General features: G+C 39.9%; 2 protein-coding genes across 3 annotated transcripts; one reads left to right on the forward strand and one right to left on the reverse strand.

The window, feature by feature from the left end:
* Positions 1-306: 306 nt before the first annotated feature.
* On the forward strand, positions 307-9,161 carry slc38a7 (solute carrier family 38 member 7). Of its 2 annotated transcripts, none has more exons than XM_010741322.3 (12): positions 307-397; positions 2,289-2,742; positions 3,075-3,128; positions 4,085-4,229; positions 4,813-4,957; positions 5,055-5,153; positions 5,307-5,364; positions 5,545-5,659; positions 5,950-6,097; positions 6,301-6,500; positions 6,595-6,646; positions 7,137-9,161. In XM_010741322.3, the coding sequence occupies exons 2-12, from the start codon at positions 2,488-2,490 to the stop codon at positions 7,237-7,239; spliced, it is 1,374 nt and encodes a 457-aa protein (XP_010739624.1). In that variant the 5' UTR covers positions 307-397; positions 2,289-2,487; the 3' UTR covers positions 7,240-9,161. The 2 variants fall into 2 exon arrangements, with proteins under 2 accessions (XP_010739624.1, XP_019126082.1); XM_019270537.2 differs by having other exon boundaries at positions 342-465.
* Positions 9,102-13,040, reverse strand: si:ch211-122f10.4 (Cathepsin A-like protein). Its single transcript, XM_010741333.3, has 11 exons — positions 12,713-13,040; positions 12,325-12,436; positions 12,110-12,247; positions 11,869-12,027; positions 11,585-11,676; positions 11,304-11,388; positions 11,055-11,207; positions 10,812-10,957; positions 9,870-10,032; positions 9,704-9,793; positions 9,102-9,621 (listed from the first exon to the last, which is right to left on the reverse strand). The coding sequence occupies exons 1-11, from the start codon at positions 12,880-12,882 to the stop codon at positions 9,538-9,540; spliced, it is 1,392 nt and encodes a 463-aa protein (XP_010739635.3). The 5' UTR covers positions 12,883-13,040; the 3' UTR covers positions 9,102-9,537.
* Positions 13,041-13,262: the final 222 nt, after the last annotated feature.

Here is a 13,262-nt window from a genome sequence, read left to right on the forward strand (position 1 = left end):
ATGCAGGACTGATTAAAGTGATAATCATTTTAGTTAATCAGCTTTAGTAATATTCATTTCCCAATGAATTTGCAATCAATCTAATCTCTACAATCTTTTCTCCCTGTTAACGTTAATGCGTTTTTTGTTTATCAGATATTAAAATAATTACATTCAAAGCTAAAACCTCATGTGAGACTTTATATCTCATTTTTTTACAAACTTCATCCACATATTAAATAAATGTTTTGGTCCATACAAAACTGAGGAGTCGGCACATTAACACAAATGACTACATTACCCACAATTCCCGAGAGGAGTCACGTGACGAGGTGTCACATGGCTCTCTGCTTTGTACGAGCTGCAAAACACAGACAGCCCAGTCATTACCTGCGGCGGAGGCTGTTTGACACTGAAGGTACGTCTCTTTTTGTCAGCGTTTTATCTCGTAACAGCTCACTGAACATCGACGACATGAAGGTGAAGGTAAATCAAACAGAGGCGTGTAGATGTGCGGTCTTTTCTCTGAGCGAGCTGCTCACCTGTGATTTAAGTCTGGCTAGGTGTAACGTTTGTTAGCTAGCCATTGTAGGACACGGAGTGACAAAGAGGTTTGACTGCGTTGACAGAAGTTATTGTTACGTTAATGAAAAGAGCAGATATATTTTTGTTAAAACACGGAGGTAGATAGCTGGAGTTTCGTGTTGTCTGTGTGGAAGGAGCAAATCAAATCAGTTCAAGTCATCCATCAGCACCTCCACAAGGCTTTGTTAAAGCTCATCATGATGTGATGATCGTGGTATTATATGATCTTTTTTAAAGGACATCTCACTGACTGAGGGAGCCTGTGCTTCACACGTCCCTGTTGAGCAGTGATCAGACTGAAAGTGCAGTAAAGAGTTGAACTCACAGGCTGCCATGGTCTTGTTTGGTTGAATGGGGAAACTGGTGATGTGCTGCTTTGGATCAGCCTCATTACTGCTGTCTGTGTACTTCCCTGTGTGTTAGTTAGAACATTAGAAACAATTTAGGAACGGGCTCATCCAAACTTTGCTCTAAGAAGCCAACAGTGAACCTTTTAGTTTTTTATTTAGTTATTTATTTATTTAAAAGGGACAGTGCATATTATGCATATATTGATGTTAAAAAAAAGGGAAAAGGAGGACAGAAAAAACTCAGCAAAAGAAAACACAGACAAGAGAAGAAGGGGAAAAAAAAGGCTTACAACTAAGACGTTACTACAAACAGGGACATTGCACAAAACCCGGAATTGTATAAAAAATTTTAAGTAATAAAAGTTTCCCAAAAGCCCATGATGTGATCGCATACTGATCACGGTGCGTTATGATCACAAATCTGATTAGATCGAAGCCACGCCTTCAAATGTCCCTTGAATGTTAATATACTGGGACTCTCTCTAATTGAGGTGGGTAGGCTGTTCCACAGTATACTACCTCTGTATCATAGGACATTTTGGCCAAATGTGGTTCGTCGAAGAGGAACCTCACAGTCACCTCTGGTGACTCGAGTAGTGGAGTGACTGACTACCCTCAGTTTAATATATCATTTAATGGCGGTGGTGCCAGTCCATGAAGGACTTTAAACATCAGACAAGCTATTTTAAATTTCTTAAAATTTTCAAAACTTAGTAATTTATACTTTGGGAGAATGCTACAGTAGTGATAAGAGAATGGCTTTTTGTCTAAGATTTTAACTGCTTTTTTATATAAGGATTTAATTGGTTTGAGTGCAGTGGCTCCAGAAAAAGACCAACTTGTTATACAGTAATCTATGTGTGAAAATATCATAGAGTGAAGGAACATTAAAGCAGCACTACCATTTAGAGATGGCCTTATCTCTCTAAAGTTACTTAAGTTCAATTTAATGGTGTTTGTCTTTTAGGAGCCACACCAAAAAAAATATCAGCGTCGAATCCAGAATGACACCTAGGTATTTGTATTCTTGCATCAGTGGTAGTTCGTCATCACCCAAAAATATATTTATATACCCACAAAGAGGCCAACGGTGTGCAGGTTTCATGTCAACCAAAAACTGAATAGCCTGCTGTGGCACGATGGAGAGTTAGCCTTCCTCAACTTTTCACATAATTCTCATGAAGGTTGATGTTTGAGATTTGTGGTTTATTCACTAGTGGTGGAGACAACAGTTTGCACTAAAATCAGCTTGTGTGTTAATAATCCAACAACAATAGAAATTACTACTTACTTACATTATGTGTCGATGTGATATAAGCACTGTGCATGCTCAGTTTGTAAATATCTCTAAATGCAAACAGTATTTCATTTCAGATTTCGGAAAGGCTCCACTGGTGATCAGACGCCTCCTGCATCCTGACTGTTATGGAATTTGAGACGCCAGACACAAAGCACTGACTGCTCCTGCGTGATTCCCACTACTATCTTTTCCTCCACTTGGAGAATTTTAGACTTTTTTTTTTTACTTAGGTGTGTGTGAGGCTTGGCAGACCAAGTTATAGCTTGTTGACTCATGGCGATTAACACGGATGTTGAAGACTGGGGCGGAGTCGGGAGTAATGACTCTGGAGAAAGGGCATGGCTCTTGCAGAGTCCCAGCGTGGATTCAGATCGTCATCTTGACACGGAGGGGAGGAGGAGCGGGGGTGTGTCGTCTTTGGGAGCGTGTTTCATCGTAGTGAACGCAGCACTTGGAGCAGGTCTACTTAATTTCCCTGCAGCCTTCAGTATGGCTGGAGGTGTAACTGCAGGAGTGATGCTTCAAATGGTGAGGAGAGATCCCATTGAGGCACATATTACCGCATGGCCCTTTCCCTACTGATGAAGCATGTGTTCAGACAATAAACATTTAGTGCAAAGTGCAACCAACAACTTTATCATTAAAACGAGAGAGAATCAAATATTGTTTTGGTATTAAGTGCAGGTGAAGCTTTTACTGTACTATTTAGATTATTTAAATAATCTGTCTGAAGACTGAACCTTCAACACACAGACAGACAGTTCTTGATAACTGCTGACAGTCTTTTTGTGACTAACACAAAACTGCCTATAGACAATATCAGGAACTATGACATGAACCTTCCTGTTTCTTTCTTTCAGTTCATGCTGATCTTCATAATCTGTGGACTGGTGGTCCTCGGCTACTGCTCTCTGGTTGGTGTCATTTCAGGATTGTCAAGATTCTGACTTCCCAAAAGTCTCCATTCCTTCCATTACTGTTACACTTGTTTCTCTTTCATTTTCTCCACCATGCTCTGCTGCCTTTTAAACATGATTTTCCTTCAATAGTGGTGAAATAATTGCAGCAGTCTTGTGTTCCTGATCTAATGTGGTGTATTGCACAAAAGCTTTCACTTCCCAATTTATTTTAGTTTATTATGTTAAAACATAATAGAGAGTCCAGTTAAAATATTTAATTTGTAAATAGCGTTTTACTTTATATATGATGATCGTTCTGACTCAGAAACATCTGCAGAATATTGCTCTGAAATACAAAAATCAGCTGCAGTAAACTGTAGAATGAACTTTGTCTTTTATGCATGTGGTTTCATGAATACCGCTGACTTCATGTATCATGTCAAGTATGACTGCACTCAGCAGCCTAAAACATTACCAAGGCTATAACCATAACTTAACTGTAGAAGATTACAGTCAGCAGTGAGGCTCATGGTGCAAGTTTACTTGTTAAGCGGAGAGGAACTCACTGATAGTGAGCAGCCTGTCCAGCCCGTGGGCACAAAATTATTTGCTGACTATTAGAGGACCATTCCTGGGTCAGACACATTTTAGTTTCTATTTTTGAGTCATGAAGTCAGAATGTTGAGTGATGCTGATGGTGTTTTTTTTTTTTTTTTAAGATTTCTGCCAGGTTGTTTTCTTGGGACCATTTTGAGCCCTGTTAGTGACTTAGCATTGTACCAAAGCCACGAGTTACTTAAGCATGGCATTTCTTTAAGGCCTTAGTTTACTCTAATTCAGATGGGCAACTAGCAAGCATCTCATAACTCAACAACAGCAACAACTTTAATTTACTCCATCAGTTTAAGATTTCATGTCAATAAATGAATGAATCAGTGTCCACTTCTTAATGATCTGTCTGGGTTCTTCAGGTCAGTAACGAGAGCACCTATCAGGAAGTTGTTCGAGCCACTTGTGGGAAAGTCACAGGAGTCATATGTGAAGTAGCCATCGCTATCTACACCTTTGGGACGTGTATTGCTTTCTTTATTGTCATTGGAGACCAGCTGGATCGCTGTAAGTAAATTCACCCCGATACACTGAATTACCCACCAGTTACTCTATTTCTGTCTCTATTTCATGAGATCGGTTAGAGAACAGTTAGAAATGTTGATTCGCAGAGGTAGATTTGTGTTATTGTCACCTACATTCACATGGACTTTGTTATACAATGTAGCGCCTGTGTGTTTGAACAAAGGAGGATGTCTTAATAGTTGTAGTAATAGTTGTGCTGATAACCTTTTTAATGACGAGGGCAAAGAGCATCAAGGATGACAGCACTCAGCTTTTTCTCTCAGTAAATGTGCCCATCATGTGACCCATTCTTGAGACGCTGACAGTGCAGAAATCCTCCTCCGGAAAGTTCCTTGAAATATACTGTGGCCTTCCACCTCTTTTGGTCTTTTGAAATGAATGAATGGAAGGGTTGTGACTTTGATTATTCACTTTGCTAAATCTCTTCCATGTGTACAGCAGTTTACAGATAATTCCCGCGCAACTCTCTCTACTCTAATACATTCATACATTTATCTGTCTCTTTCAATGAGTCTGTGCTTGTTAAAGAGTTTTTCTAATTCTTTTTTTGTTGTTGTTATTCCAGTGATAGCTGCAGTGGCTCATGATACTGATAGCACAGTCCACGGCTACTGGTACACTGACCGCAAATTTACCATAGTTGTCACTGCAGTCTTGATTATTCTTCCTCTCTCCATCCCCAAAGAGATTGGCTTCCAGAAGTATGCCAGGTACAAACACTCACTTCGCTCGGCTTATTTTCTCACTCAGTAAAACCTTTACCTTGCGTGATGATCATGTCTGAGTTATTGTTGTTCTTCATTGCAGTGCACTGAGTGTGATGGGCACCTGGTACGTTACCATTGTGATCATTATAAAGTATTTTGAGCCGGATAAGGAGGTTTCTCCGGGCTATATTCCCACCAGGTGAGCTCGGCTGCACGCCCTTGATGCTACTGTCCAAACTTTATGCAGCTAACAGCTTTTTCAAAAACTGTCCATCTACTTATTCAAGCAGAAACTTCTGCATCTTCATCGCCATGCTTTGCTTGATTTGCTAAATCGTTGTTTTTGTTACAGTTCTACTTCCTGGACTGCAGTTTTCAATGCAATGCCTACCATATGCTTTGGTTTCCAGGTATCTCTTCATTTGGTTTTATTTAAGATCATAAAACTATGTGAACTCTTTTTGAACTGTTTAATATCTCTTTCTTTCTTTCTTTCTTTCTTTCTTTCTTTCTTTCTTTCTCTCTCTCTCTCTCTCTCTCTCTCTCTCTCTCTCTCTCTCTCTCTCTCTCTCTCTCTCTCACTCTGACAGTGCCATGTCAGCTGTGTGCCAGTGTTCAACAGCATGAGGAGGAAAGAGATCAAACCTTGGGGACTTGTGGTCACTCTCAGCATGATTATCTGTCTTTTTGTTTACACAGGAACAGGTACTATCAACATGTGCACTCATTACTCAGTGTGTAATCAGTAATGTACCTAATAATCAGTCATTGAGTCTCGCATCTATTGACATGTCGACACATTCAGGAAACTGTTTCTAAAGACGTGTCACATAACATACAGTCATAGTGAGCCAATGAAATATCTACGCAGGCTACAAACTGGTTGTCAGCTTTTTGGTTGCCTTGTCAGATGGATCACATATAATTGTTCGAATCTAATCCACATCATCAATTACGCCAAAACTTGCTGCCTGTCGTGTTTTGTGTTTGTTCAGGTGTTTGTGGCTTCCTGACATTCGGCTCCAATGTTAATCAGGATGTGTTGATGTCGTACCCCTCTAACGATATTGCCGTGGCCATCGCAAGAGCTTTTATTGTCATCTGTGTCATCACTTCCTACCCTATTTTACACTTCTGTGGCAGGTAAGATACAGTGATTTCCACAGGTCTGGTCTCTGGTTCAGTGTACTGTTTGTTTGTTTATTTAATGTATGAATATTTCTACCTGTAGTACAGTGATATGTAAGTTTGTGTTACCTTACACATACAAGAAAGTTTGTTAGTTGCGTATCCGATGCAGTTATTTCAGCGTTCCTTGACTGCACTGTAATCGTGTGTCCTTCCAGAGCGGTTATTGAAGGACTTTGGCTACGTTTCCAAGGCGAGCAGGTGGAGGTGTGCGTCCGCCGTGAGCAGAGGAGGAGGATCCTGCAGACTCTGGTGTGGTTTGTTGTCACCCTCGTCCTTGCCCTCTTCATCCCAGACATTGGTCGGGTAATCTCACTGATTGGAGGATTGGCAGCCTGTTTTATCTTTGTATTCCCAGGTAATCCTTCCCTCATCTTTAGCAAGGTGTCACATTTCTGTGCAATTTTAATGTCACACTGTAACGCCTGTCCAATGTCACTTTAACTTATCAGGTTTGTGTTTGATGCAAGCCAAGCTGTCAGAAACAGACAACCGATCTGCAAGGTGAGATGCTGCTTTTTCTTGGATGTCTTTTAGTTTGTTTGGAACTTTTCTGTGCTGTGTTGTAGCTGCTGTTTGTCGCTGAATAGATATGACGGGTCAAACAGAGTGCAACTTAAAGATATATTATCACACTTTAGCAACTTAAGAACGAAAGTACGACAATAAACAGCAGCTCATGGAGTTATGTGTAGTCAAACATTTAACTATTAGACATTTAGCAGGAAGTTTTTGAGGAAATTAATCAACTATTTTGATATTTAATACAGCCTCAAATGACTAACAATCTATCTGTTTTATATCAACGTACAGAATATTGTTGATAAAGGAATCGATTAACACACTGATCTGCAGAGTTGGGTTTTATTTATCAGTGACTCTTTGGCATTAGAAACATTTGATTCAGTGTCAATATAAAAAATGTTTAATGCAGATTTGAGTGAATCTGTATCCTCGATGGGGGTTTTCTGTAATGTGGATCTCTCTGTTACAGCTGGCATGGGATGGTGATCTTCGGTGTTGTCATGGTTACACTTGGAGCTTTCATCTTCGGGCTCACCACGACCAACTCCATCTATCAAGATGTCGTCAGCTAAAAGGGACATTTTTATCGGCAACAGCAGTGTCCTTGTTGTTGAAGATGGGGGTGGGGGGGTGCTTAGTCCATTGCTGCTATTCTGAAATACTGGATAAAGATGAAGAAGCATCTCATTTTAAAAAAATCAACACCCACTATGGCATGCCACCCTGCTGTAGGGCTCTTTACTCAGTCAGGTTGTCATCAGAGACACCCCACCTCACCTTTTCTTTTGTGTAACGTTAAATTGCATGTTTTATGTTTTCATGATGATTTTAACTTGCAGTGGGAGCGCGTTTTGACAGATCAGCCGGGCGCCAGACAGAACGGCTTCCCCTGTCTCTGGGCTCTGTGTGGACAACACATTCCTGTCGTGTTTACAAGAGCTGACGGACTTTTGTACAATGAGCTCTTATAATCAAATTGATTTTAATAATGGAATTGTACCAATTTGTGTATTTTATCTTGTCAAAGTAAATGTTTCTTATTGAAAATGACATGCTGTGGTTTCCAGGTCTAATCCACACACTGCTCATAGTGTGTCCACAAATTACATTAAGGGATAGTTTTGCATCATTAATGAGTGATGTGTTGACTGCAGCACTGGGCAGTTCAAGTCTTGCTAATTTGTTGATTTCCAGTCTGTACCTCTGACTCTTTTTCCAGAGTTGGAAAAAGTCAGATGGCCCTTTAAAAAAAACCCATTAACTGGCAGATGGACTGAAAACCACAGCAGTGTATCTCTTCAAACACTGTGCTCGGGTCTGCAGGGTGTCCAAGACGAGCAGAACCTCCACATTCAGGATATGAAAAGCCAAACTTGATTCCTTACAGTTGTGAAAATGCGACTCTGTGTGAATGTATGGAAAAATGGATGTAACGCACACAGACTTCAGTTTGCACATAATTTACATAAAACACTTTTGTGTTGATGCACAGTCTACAGACAGCTTGTTTGTCAGGAGGGAGAAGCCAACTAATCAAACTCTGAGTGTGAGGTTTGATTTACTTGAATCAGTACACACCACTGCAGGCTTCATTTTTAGTCTTTTTTTTTTTTTTAACCTAGTGTGAGTTTTCTTTTGCTTTTTGGGCCAAATATACACAACCTTAATTATCTTAACACTAATTAAAGATATTCATAACACAATTATTGAGATACTTAAAGGCTTTACTATTAAATGGTAATGAAGGGCAAAGATGAGTGGATTTATTTGATCAGACTGTAACACAGCTAATAATCTTGTGTACATTGTAAAAATGTTATAATCTTTAATTCGAGTGAGGTTCAAGACTTGACAGTTGTTTTTTTTTACTGTTATTCCAGGTTGATAAACACCAGAAATGTACAGTGTTTCATTTGTGGACACGAGGGACAGAGAATGTAAAAGAGATTGTTTTTTTTTTATTATGGAGAAGCCATTATGTCACAGTGTTGGACTAAATACACTTCTGAGTAAGGGACAGAAGCTATAGTCAAAACAATAATGTTGCCTGTGACCTGTATAAAAACAGTGTTGGACTGTTTTTATTTTATTAAAAAATAATAATCTTGCAATCATTGTTGGAATATAAATAGTCTTTATGGTTTGGTGTCGAACCATTTGTGTCAATTTATTTGAACCTTTTGGTGCTACAGACAAGTTTGTCTTGTCATGAGTGATGAATGTCAGATGCATTTATGATTTGTCAGTGTTTTACTGTGTTTTCATGGTAAAGATGTAGTTTTCTTTTCCCTCTCCAATGCATTTGTTCAAGAATCATGTTTGTAAGTTAACTTTGTGTGTGAGACAACAGGAAACATTCATGTTCATTGCAAGTTTTAATAGAAATACAAGTGTGTGAAATACAAATAAATGAATCACAATCAAAGCATGTGAACAAATCTGACAATCCATGTTACTGGCAGTTCTTTTAATAAAGACACAAATGGAAGTGGAATGAAGTTTGAGCATTGTCATTTACACTCTGAACAATCATGTCTTATCTATTTACAGTGGCACAGAAAACAGTTTCATGCACCTTATGGACAACAAACGGTCCAAAATTATCTTCCCTGAGAAAAAAGTACCAAGTAAGAATGCAATGATTATAGATTTTGATTTGACAATTATAATCTGATGAAAAAAAAAATCTGTTTCATGTTAATTGTCATTTATCCCACAACATAGTGCCATCTGCAGCTCTTAATTCACCGCTACATCGTTAATTGGAAGTGACAGAAACACTCGGTGTAGCCGGGTTATTTTTAATAATGAAATCTGTTAATCGCTGCATCCCTACTAACAAGTGAAGAGTGCAGGTATGACATTGTGGCTCAGTAGGATCCGTTTGTTATGAAAGACTGGAACATGTGAAAAGCTGGACCTGGAGCCCACTGAGGAACCATGTGACCCGCACCCTGAAACAGACAGGACAGCAGTATTTCACAATAATGCAAACATATAAATAAAACAGACACTAAACAACACACTGATGGTTACCTTGACTGTCAGAAAAGTAATGTTTCCATACTGCTCATAGAAGCCAGCAATCTGGTCGTCATAAATCCAGGACTGGTAGTCAGTGGTCGGCTGAGAACAACATTTATTAGTGAGAAGCGTATCTGACTGTACTTTTGATTGTTTTTCCAAAAATCAAAGATTGTACCTTCAGGCCGAGGTCTTCCACAAACCACTTGTCTCCCAGGAAGTTGCAGGCCATGTCGGTGTCTCCGTTGTAGACGAGCACCCGCAGTTTTAGAGAGAGGAGCTTCAGATACACATCCTTCACTGTTGGGTACAGTCTGGTGTAATTCCCTCCAACAGCATCACTTCAAAGAGGACAAAAGGTTTTATTATGATTTGGCTTATGTCACATGTCCAAAACTACTTCAAGGTGTTCAAAACAGCAGTAAAAAAAAGAAAAAAAAAGGCAAATTTAGTTAAAAAAAGCTAAATTTTATAGAAGCATAAAACGTATTTTGTTTCATAAAATCTCCTGTCTGGTTTGTTGGTCTGTCTGTCGCTCCATCACTTTGCTCCAAACTAAAATCTTAAACATTCCCATCAACCTCAGCTGTACTTTTATTGGCAAATGCCAACTAACAATCCAAACAAACGAGAACATTATATTTTCTTGAAATTAGCAAGTTAGCATCTGCAATACGCCCCTATTTGATCATTTATTAAAACTGCTCCTGTGAGTAAGCTGCTCATGTGGCAAACTGTGGCTCTAAACTTTTCATGTTGTTCTTGGTTAATATGGTCACTTTATTCTAGGTATAGCTCTATAAATAAAGATCTGGCTGCGGCTCAGAAGGTAGAGTAGGTTGTCCACTATTCAGATTATCTGCGGTTCAAACCCTGTCTCGAACCTCCAGTGTATGTCGAAATGTCCTCGATACTGAACCCCAAATTGCTCCTGAAGGTTGTGCCATCAGTGTGTGAATGCATGATATGTAGTGTAAAAGTGCTTTGAGTGGTCAAAAGACTAGGAAGGCGTTGTATTGCAATACAAGCAGTATCCACGAACACACTGGAGTCACCAGCCAGTGACCAACTAAAAGACACAGCAGTTATCTGATTACATTCTTATTTTGCTGTAACATACTTGCAGATGTCCCATGGTGGCAGTATATCTGGAATGTGTAAAGCTTTCCTCACGTCGCCTCTGTTCAGCCAATTCATTTGAGCTGTGCTGTTGATGCAGGGAGGGACTTTTCTCAGAGACACGGTGGGAGGCAATTGATCTGAAAACTTCATTCAAGATTTTTTTATCGTTAACGCTACAGGACAAGAAGAAGAATATGAAGCACAGGTTTTGAGGACCATGTTCAGCGAGGGAAATGCTCACCTTGTAGGTGTGTGAGAGTTTCCGGTAGTTCCTGAAGAGGTGGCTCATGGTCATCTCATAGCCTTTGTGGAAACTTCTGCCACCCTCACAATCCAAATACAGGGCATACTCATTAACCCCGCTATTATATACAATACCAAAGGCTACGTCAACCTAAAAAGGGAGGCAGGGACAAAGTAAAATCTTAATCAGTCATCCGGTAGCACTACAAAAGCCTGGCTGATTTCTGATGAAATGGTGAAAACATACAAATATCCTGCAGGTTGATGAACTGGAGTTAAAGAAGTTACAGTTCCCCTTGTCACAGCAGTTTATGTTCAGGTCACGCCACAAACTGCACATAACAGATTTAAAATGACAGCCACTGTGTTAACTACATACAAGTTATTTGCATTACAACTTATTCACTTGGCAGTATTTAAGTATCTGTATATTGTTGTCGAACAGCAGCAAAATCAAATTGGAGTTTGTGCATCATTGCTGAATGAACCAGGGGAACACAGCTTCCCCTGCATCAAAGCACCACTTACTCTTCTCCAAAGAGGCCATGGTAGTAACCAAAGTAGATCAAACTCTGGTCATTGAGATCAAAGCTACTGATACCATTCCCCACTGCAAAGCCCTGAAAATAAAAATAAATTCAAAGATAAATGTTGGTAGTTAAGATAACAGCCTGCTTTACTGCAGTTTCACAAGAATGTCTGAAAGGCCAAATAAAATACTTTATCATGAAACAGGTTGTGGTACTGATACTGAGCAGGTGATGGTGCTGATGAGTCAAACATCTGGGGCTTTGTTGCATGAAGCGTCTCACCTTGAAGTTGATTTTGGCTTTTCCAGTAGCCACACGCAGGCTGAGGGTTGGTGCATAAATTCCACCGTAACTTTCCCCAAAGATGAAGAACTCATTTTGAGTGAAGTTTGGGAACTTGGTAAAGAAACTCTGCAAGGCTCTGTAATTATCATCAGCAACCTGAGAGGAGAGCATGTTAGTTGTAAAGACTGTTTGTTTCTAAGATTTCTTTTATTCTTCCAGGGAGTCAGCCTGAACTCACCCGGTCATCATCAGTGGCGTAGTCTTTGTCATCAGAGTAGGAATACCCCACTCCTGCAGGAGATTCTACATACAGCACATTGGCAATCTTGTTCCAGCTGAACGTGTTCTCATACAGTGTGGCCCCGTCATCATTTACCTGAAAAGGAAAGTCAACCATTCAGAGTCACTTTCATTCAGTGCATAGTTAGTTATTCACAAAGTTATCACGCTCACATGAAATGGACCATTCTCTGACAGGAATCCATCCAGCGAGCTGCAACCTGGGCCTCCATTCAGCCAGAGCACCAGAGGGTCTTTGACTGGGTCCCTCTGAGAGGTCACAAACCTGCAGGAGAAGAGGAGAACCAGGCTTACAAACTTCATGACATGCTGAGAGGTCACACAACTTTAGCCTTACTCAAAATTACCCGTGGCGCTCCAAATGCGCACACAATTGACAATACTAACAACACTTGCGTCAAAGGACTAATCTTTTTTTAGAAAGGAGAACTACGCAACGTTTCACTTCAATGCGAGCTGATGACAAGTTTAGGTGGAGATCGGAGGTGTGGCTAATTAAGGAACCGTAAAAACAAAAAAACATTTAGATGCTGCTTCTTACCAATAATGGAAAAACTTTCCCGGCCGTGCCTGGAGGTATCCCGACCACTGACGAAAGTTGGGCTTGAACGTCATACCTGGCAGGTAAGTTACCTCATCAGGAGCGTACTGAGCCCGAGAGCCGAGCTGAAACACAGCCAGCAAACACACCAACAGACCCCCGGCGGACATCACTGAAGCAAACTCACTTATAACAACAGTGAAGAACACTACTCATCAGTTTCAGAGACAAGCGAGACGGCTTTGAGTCCGCAAACTCTCTCCGACACCTCTCATCGGCTGCTCGGCGTTAACAAATCAAACCAGAGCGTCATGTGACTGCTTCTGGGTGTCATGTGACCAGCGCCTAACTCCAGGCGGAAGTCCTGAACTATAATTTAACTATTTAAAATGGACTAACTCTATCCAAACACATAAATAATCGATACCGTATTTTTTATATATATAAAAAAAAATATATAAAATTAATACACGCTTTTTTAAAAATCGTAAAAAAATATAATTTTAAAATAACACAATATCAAATTGATTTCTCATTGAGTAGAATCAAA

This window comes from Larimichthys crocea, chromosome VIII, assembly GCF_000972845.2.
Source record: "Larimichthys crocea isolate SSNF chromosome VIII, L_crocea_2.0, whole genome shotgun sequence".
Taxonomy (NCBI): domain Eukaryota; kingdom Metazoa; phylum Chordata; class Actinopteri; family Sciaenidae; genus Larimichthys; species Larimichthys crocea.

What these genes read in the sequence shown, in the direction of transcription:
- slc38a7 (XM_010741322.3), top strand. Translation starts at nt 2,488, where the DNA reads ATGGCGATTAACACGGATGTTGAAGACTGGGGCGGAGTCGGGAGTAAT. An exon ending in CAGGAGTGATGCTTCAAATG is followed by an intron (nt 2,743 to 3,074) that starts GTGAGGAGAGAT and finishes TCTTTCTTTCAG; the next exon opens with TTCATGCTGATCTTCATAAT. An exon ending in TTTTGTTTACACAGGAACAG is followed by an intron (nt 5,660 to 5,949) that starts GTACTATCAACA and finishes GTGTTTGTTCAG; the next exon opens with GTGTTTGTGGCTTCCTGACA.
- si:ch211-122f10.4 (XM_010741333.3), bottom strand. Translation starts at nt 12,882, where the DNA reads ATGTCCGCCGGGGGTCTGTTGGTGTGTTTGCTGGCTGTGTTTCAGCTC. An exon ending in CATGGCCTCTTTGGAGAAGA is followed by an intron (nt 11,389 to 11,584) that starts GTAAGTGGTGCT and finishes TGTTATGTGCAG; the next exon opens with TTTGTGGCGTGACCTGAACA. An exon ending in TGGAAGACCTCGGCCTGAAG is followed by an intron (nt 9,794 to 9,869) that starts GTACAATCTTTG and finishes TGTTGTTCTCAG; the next exon opens with CCGACCACTGACTACCAGTC.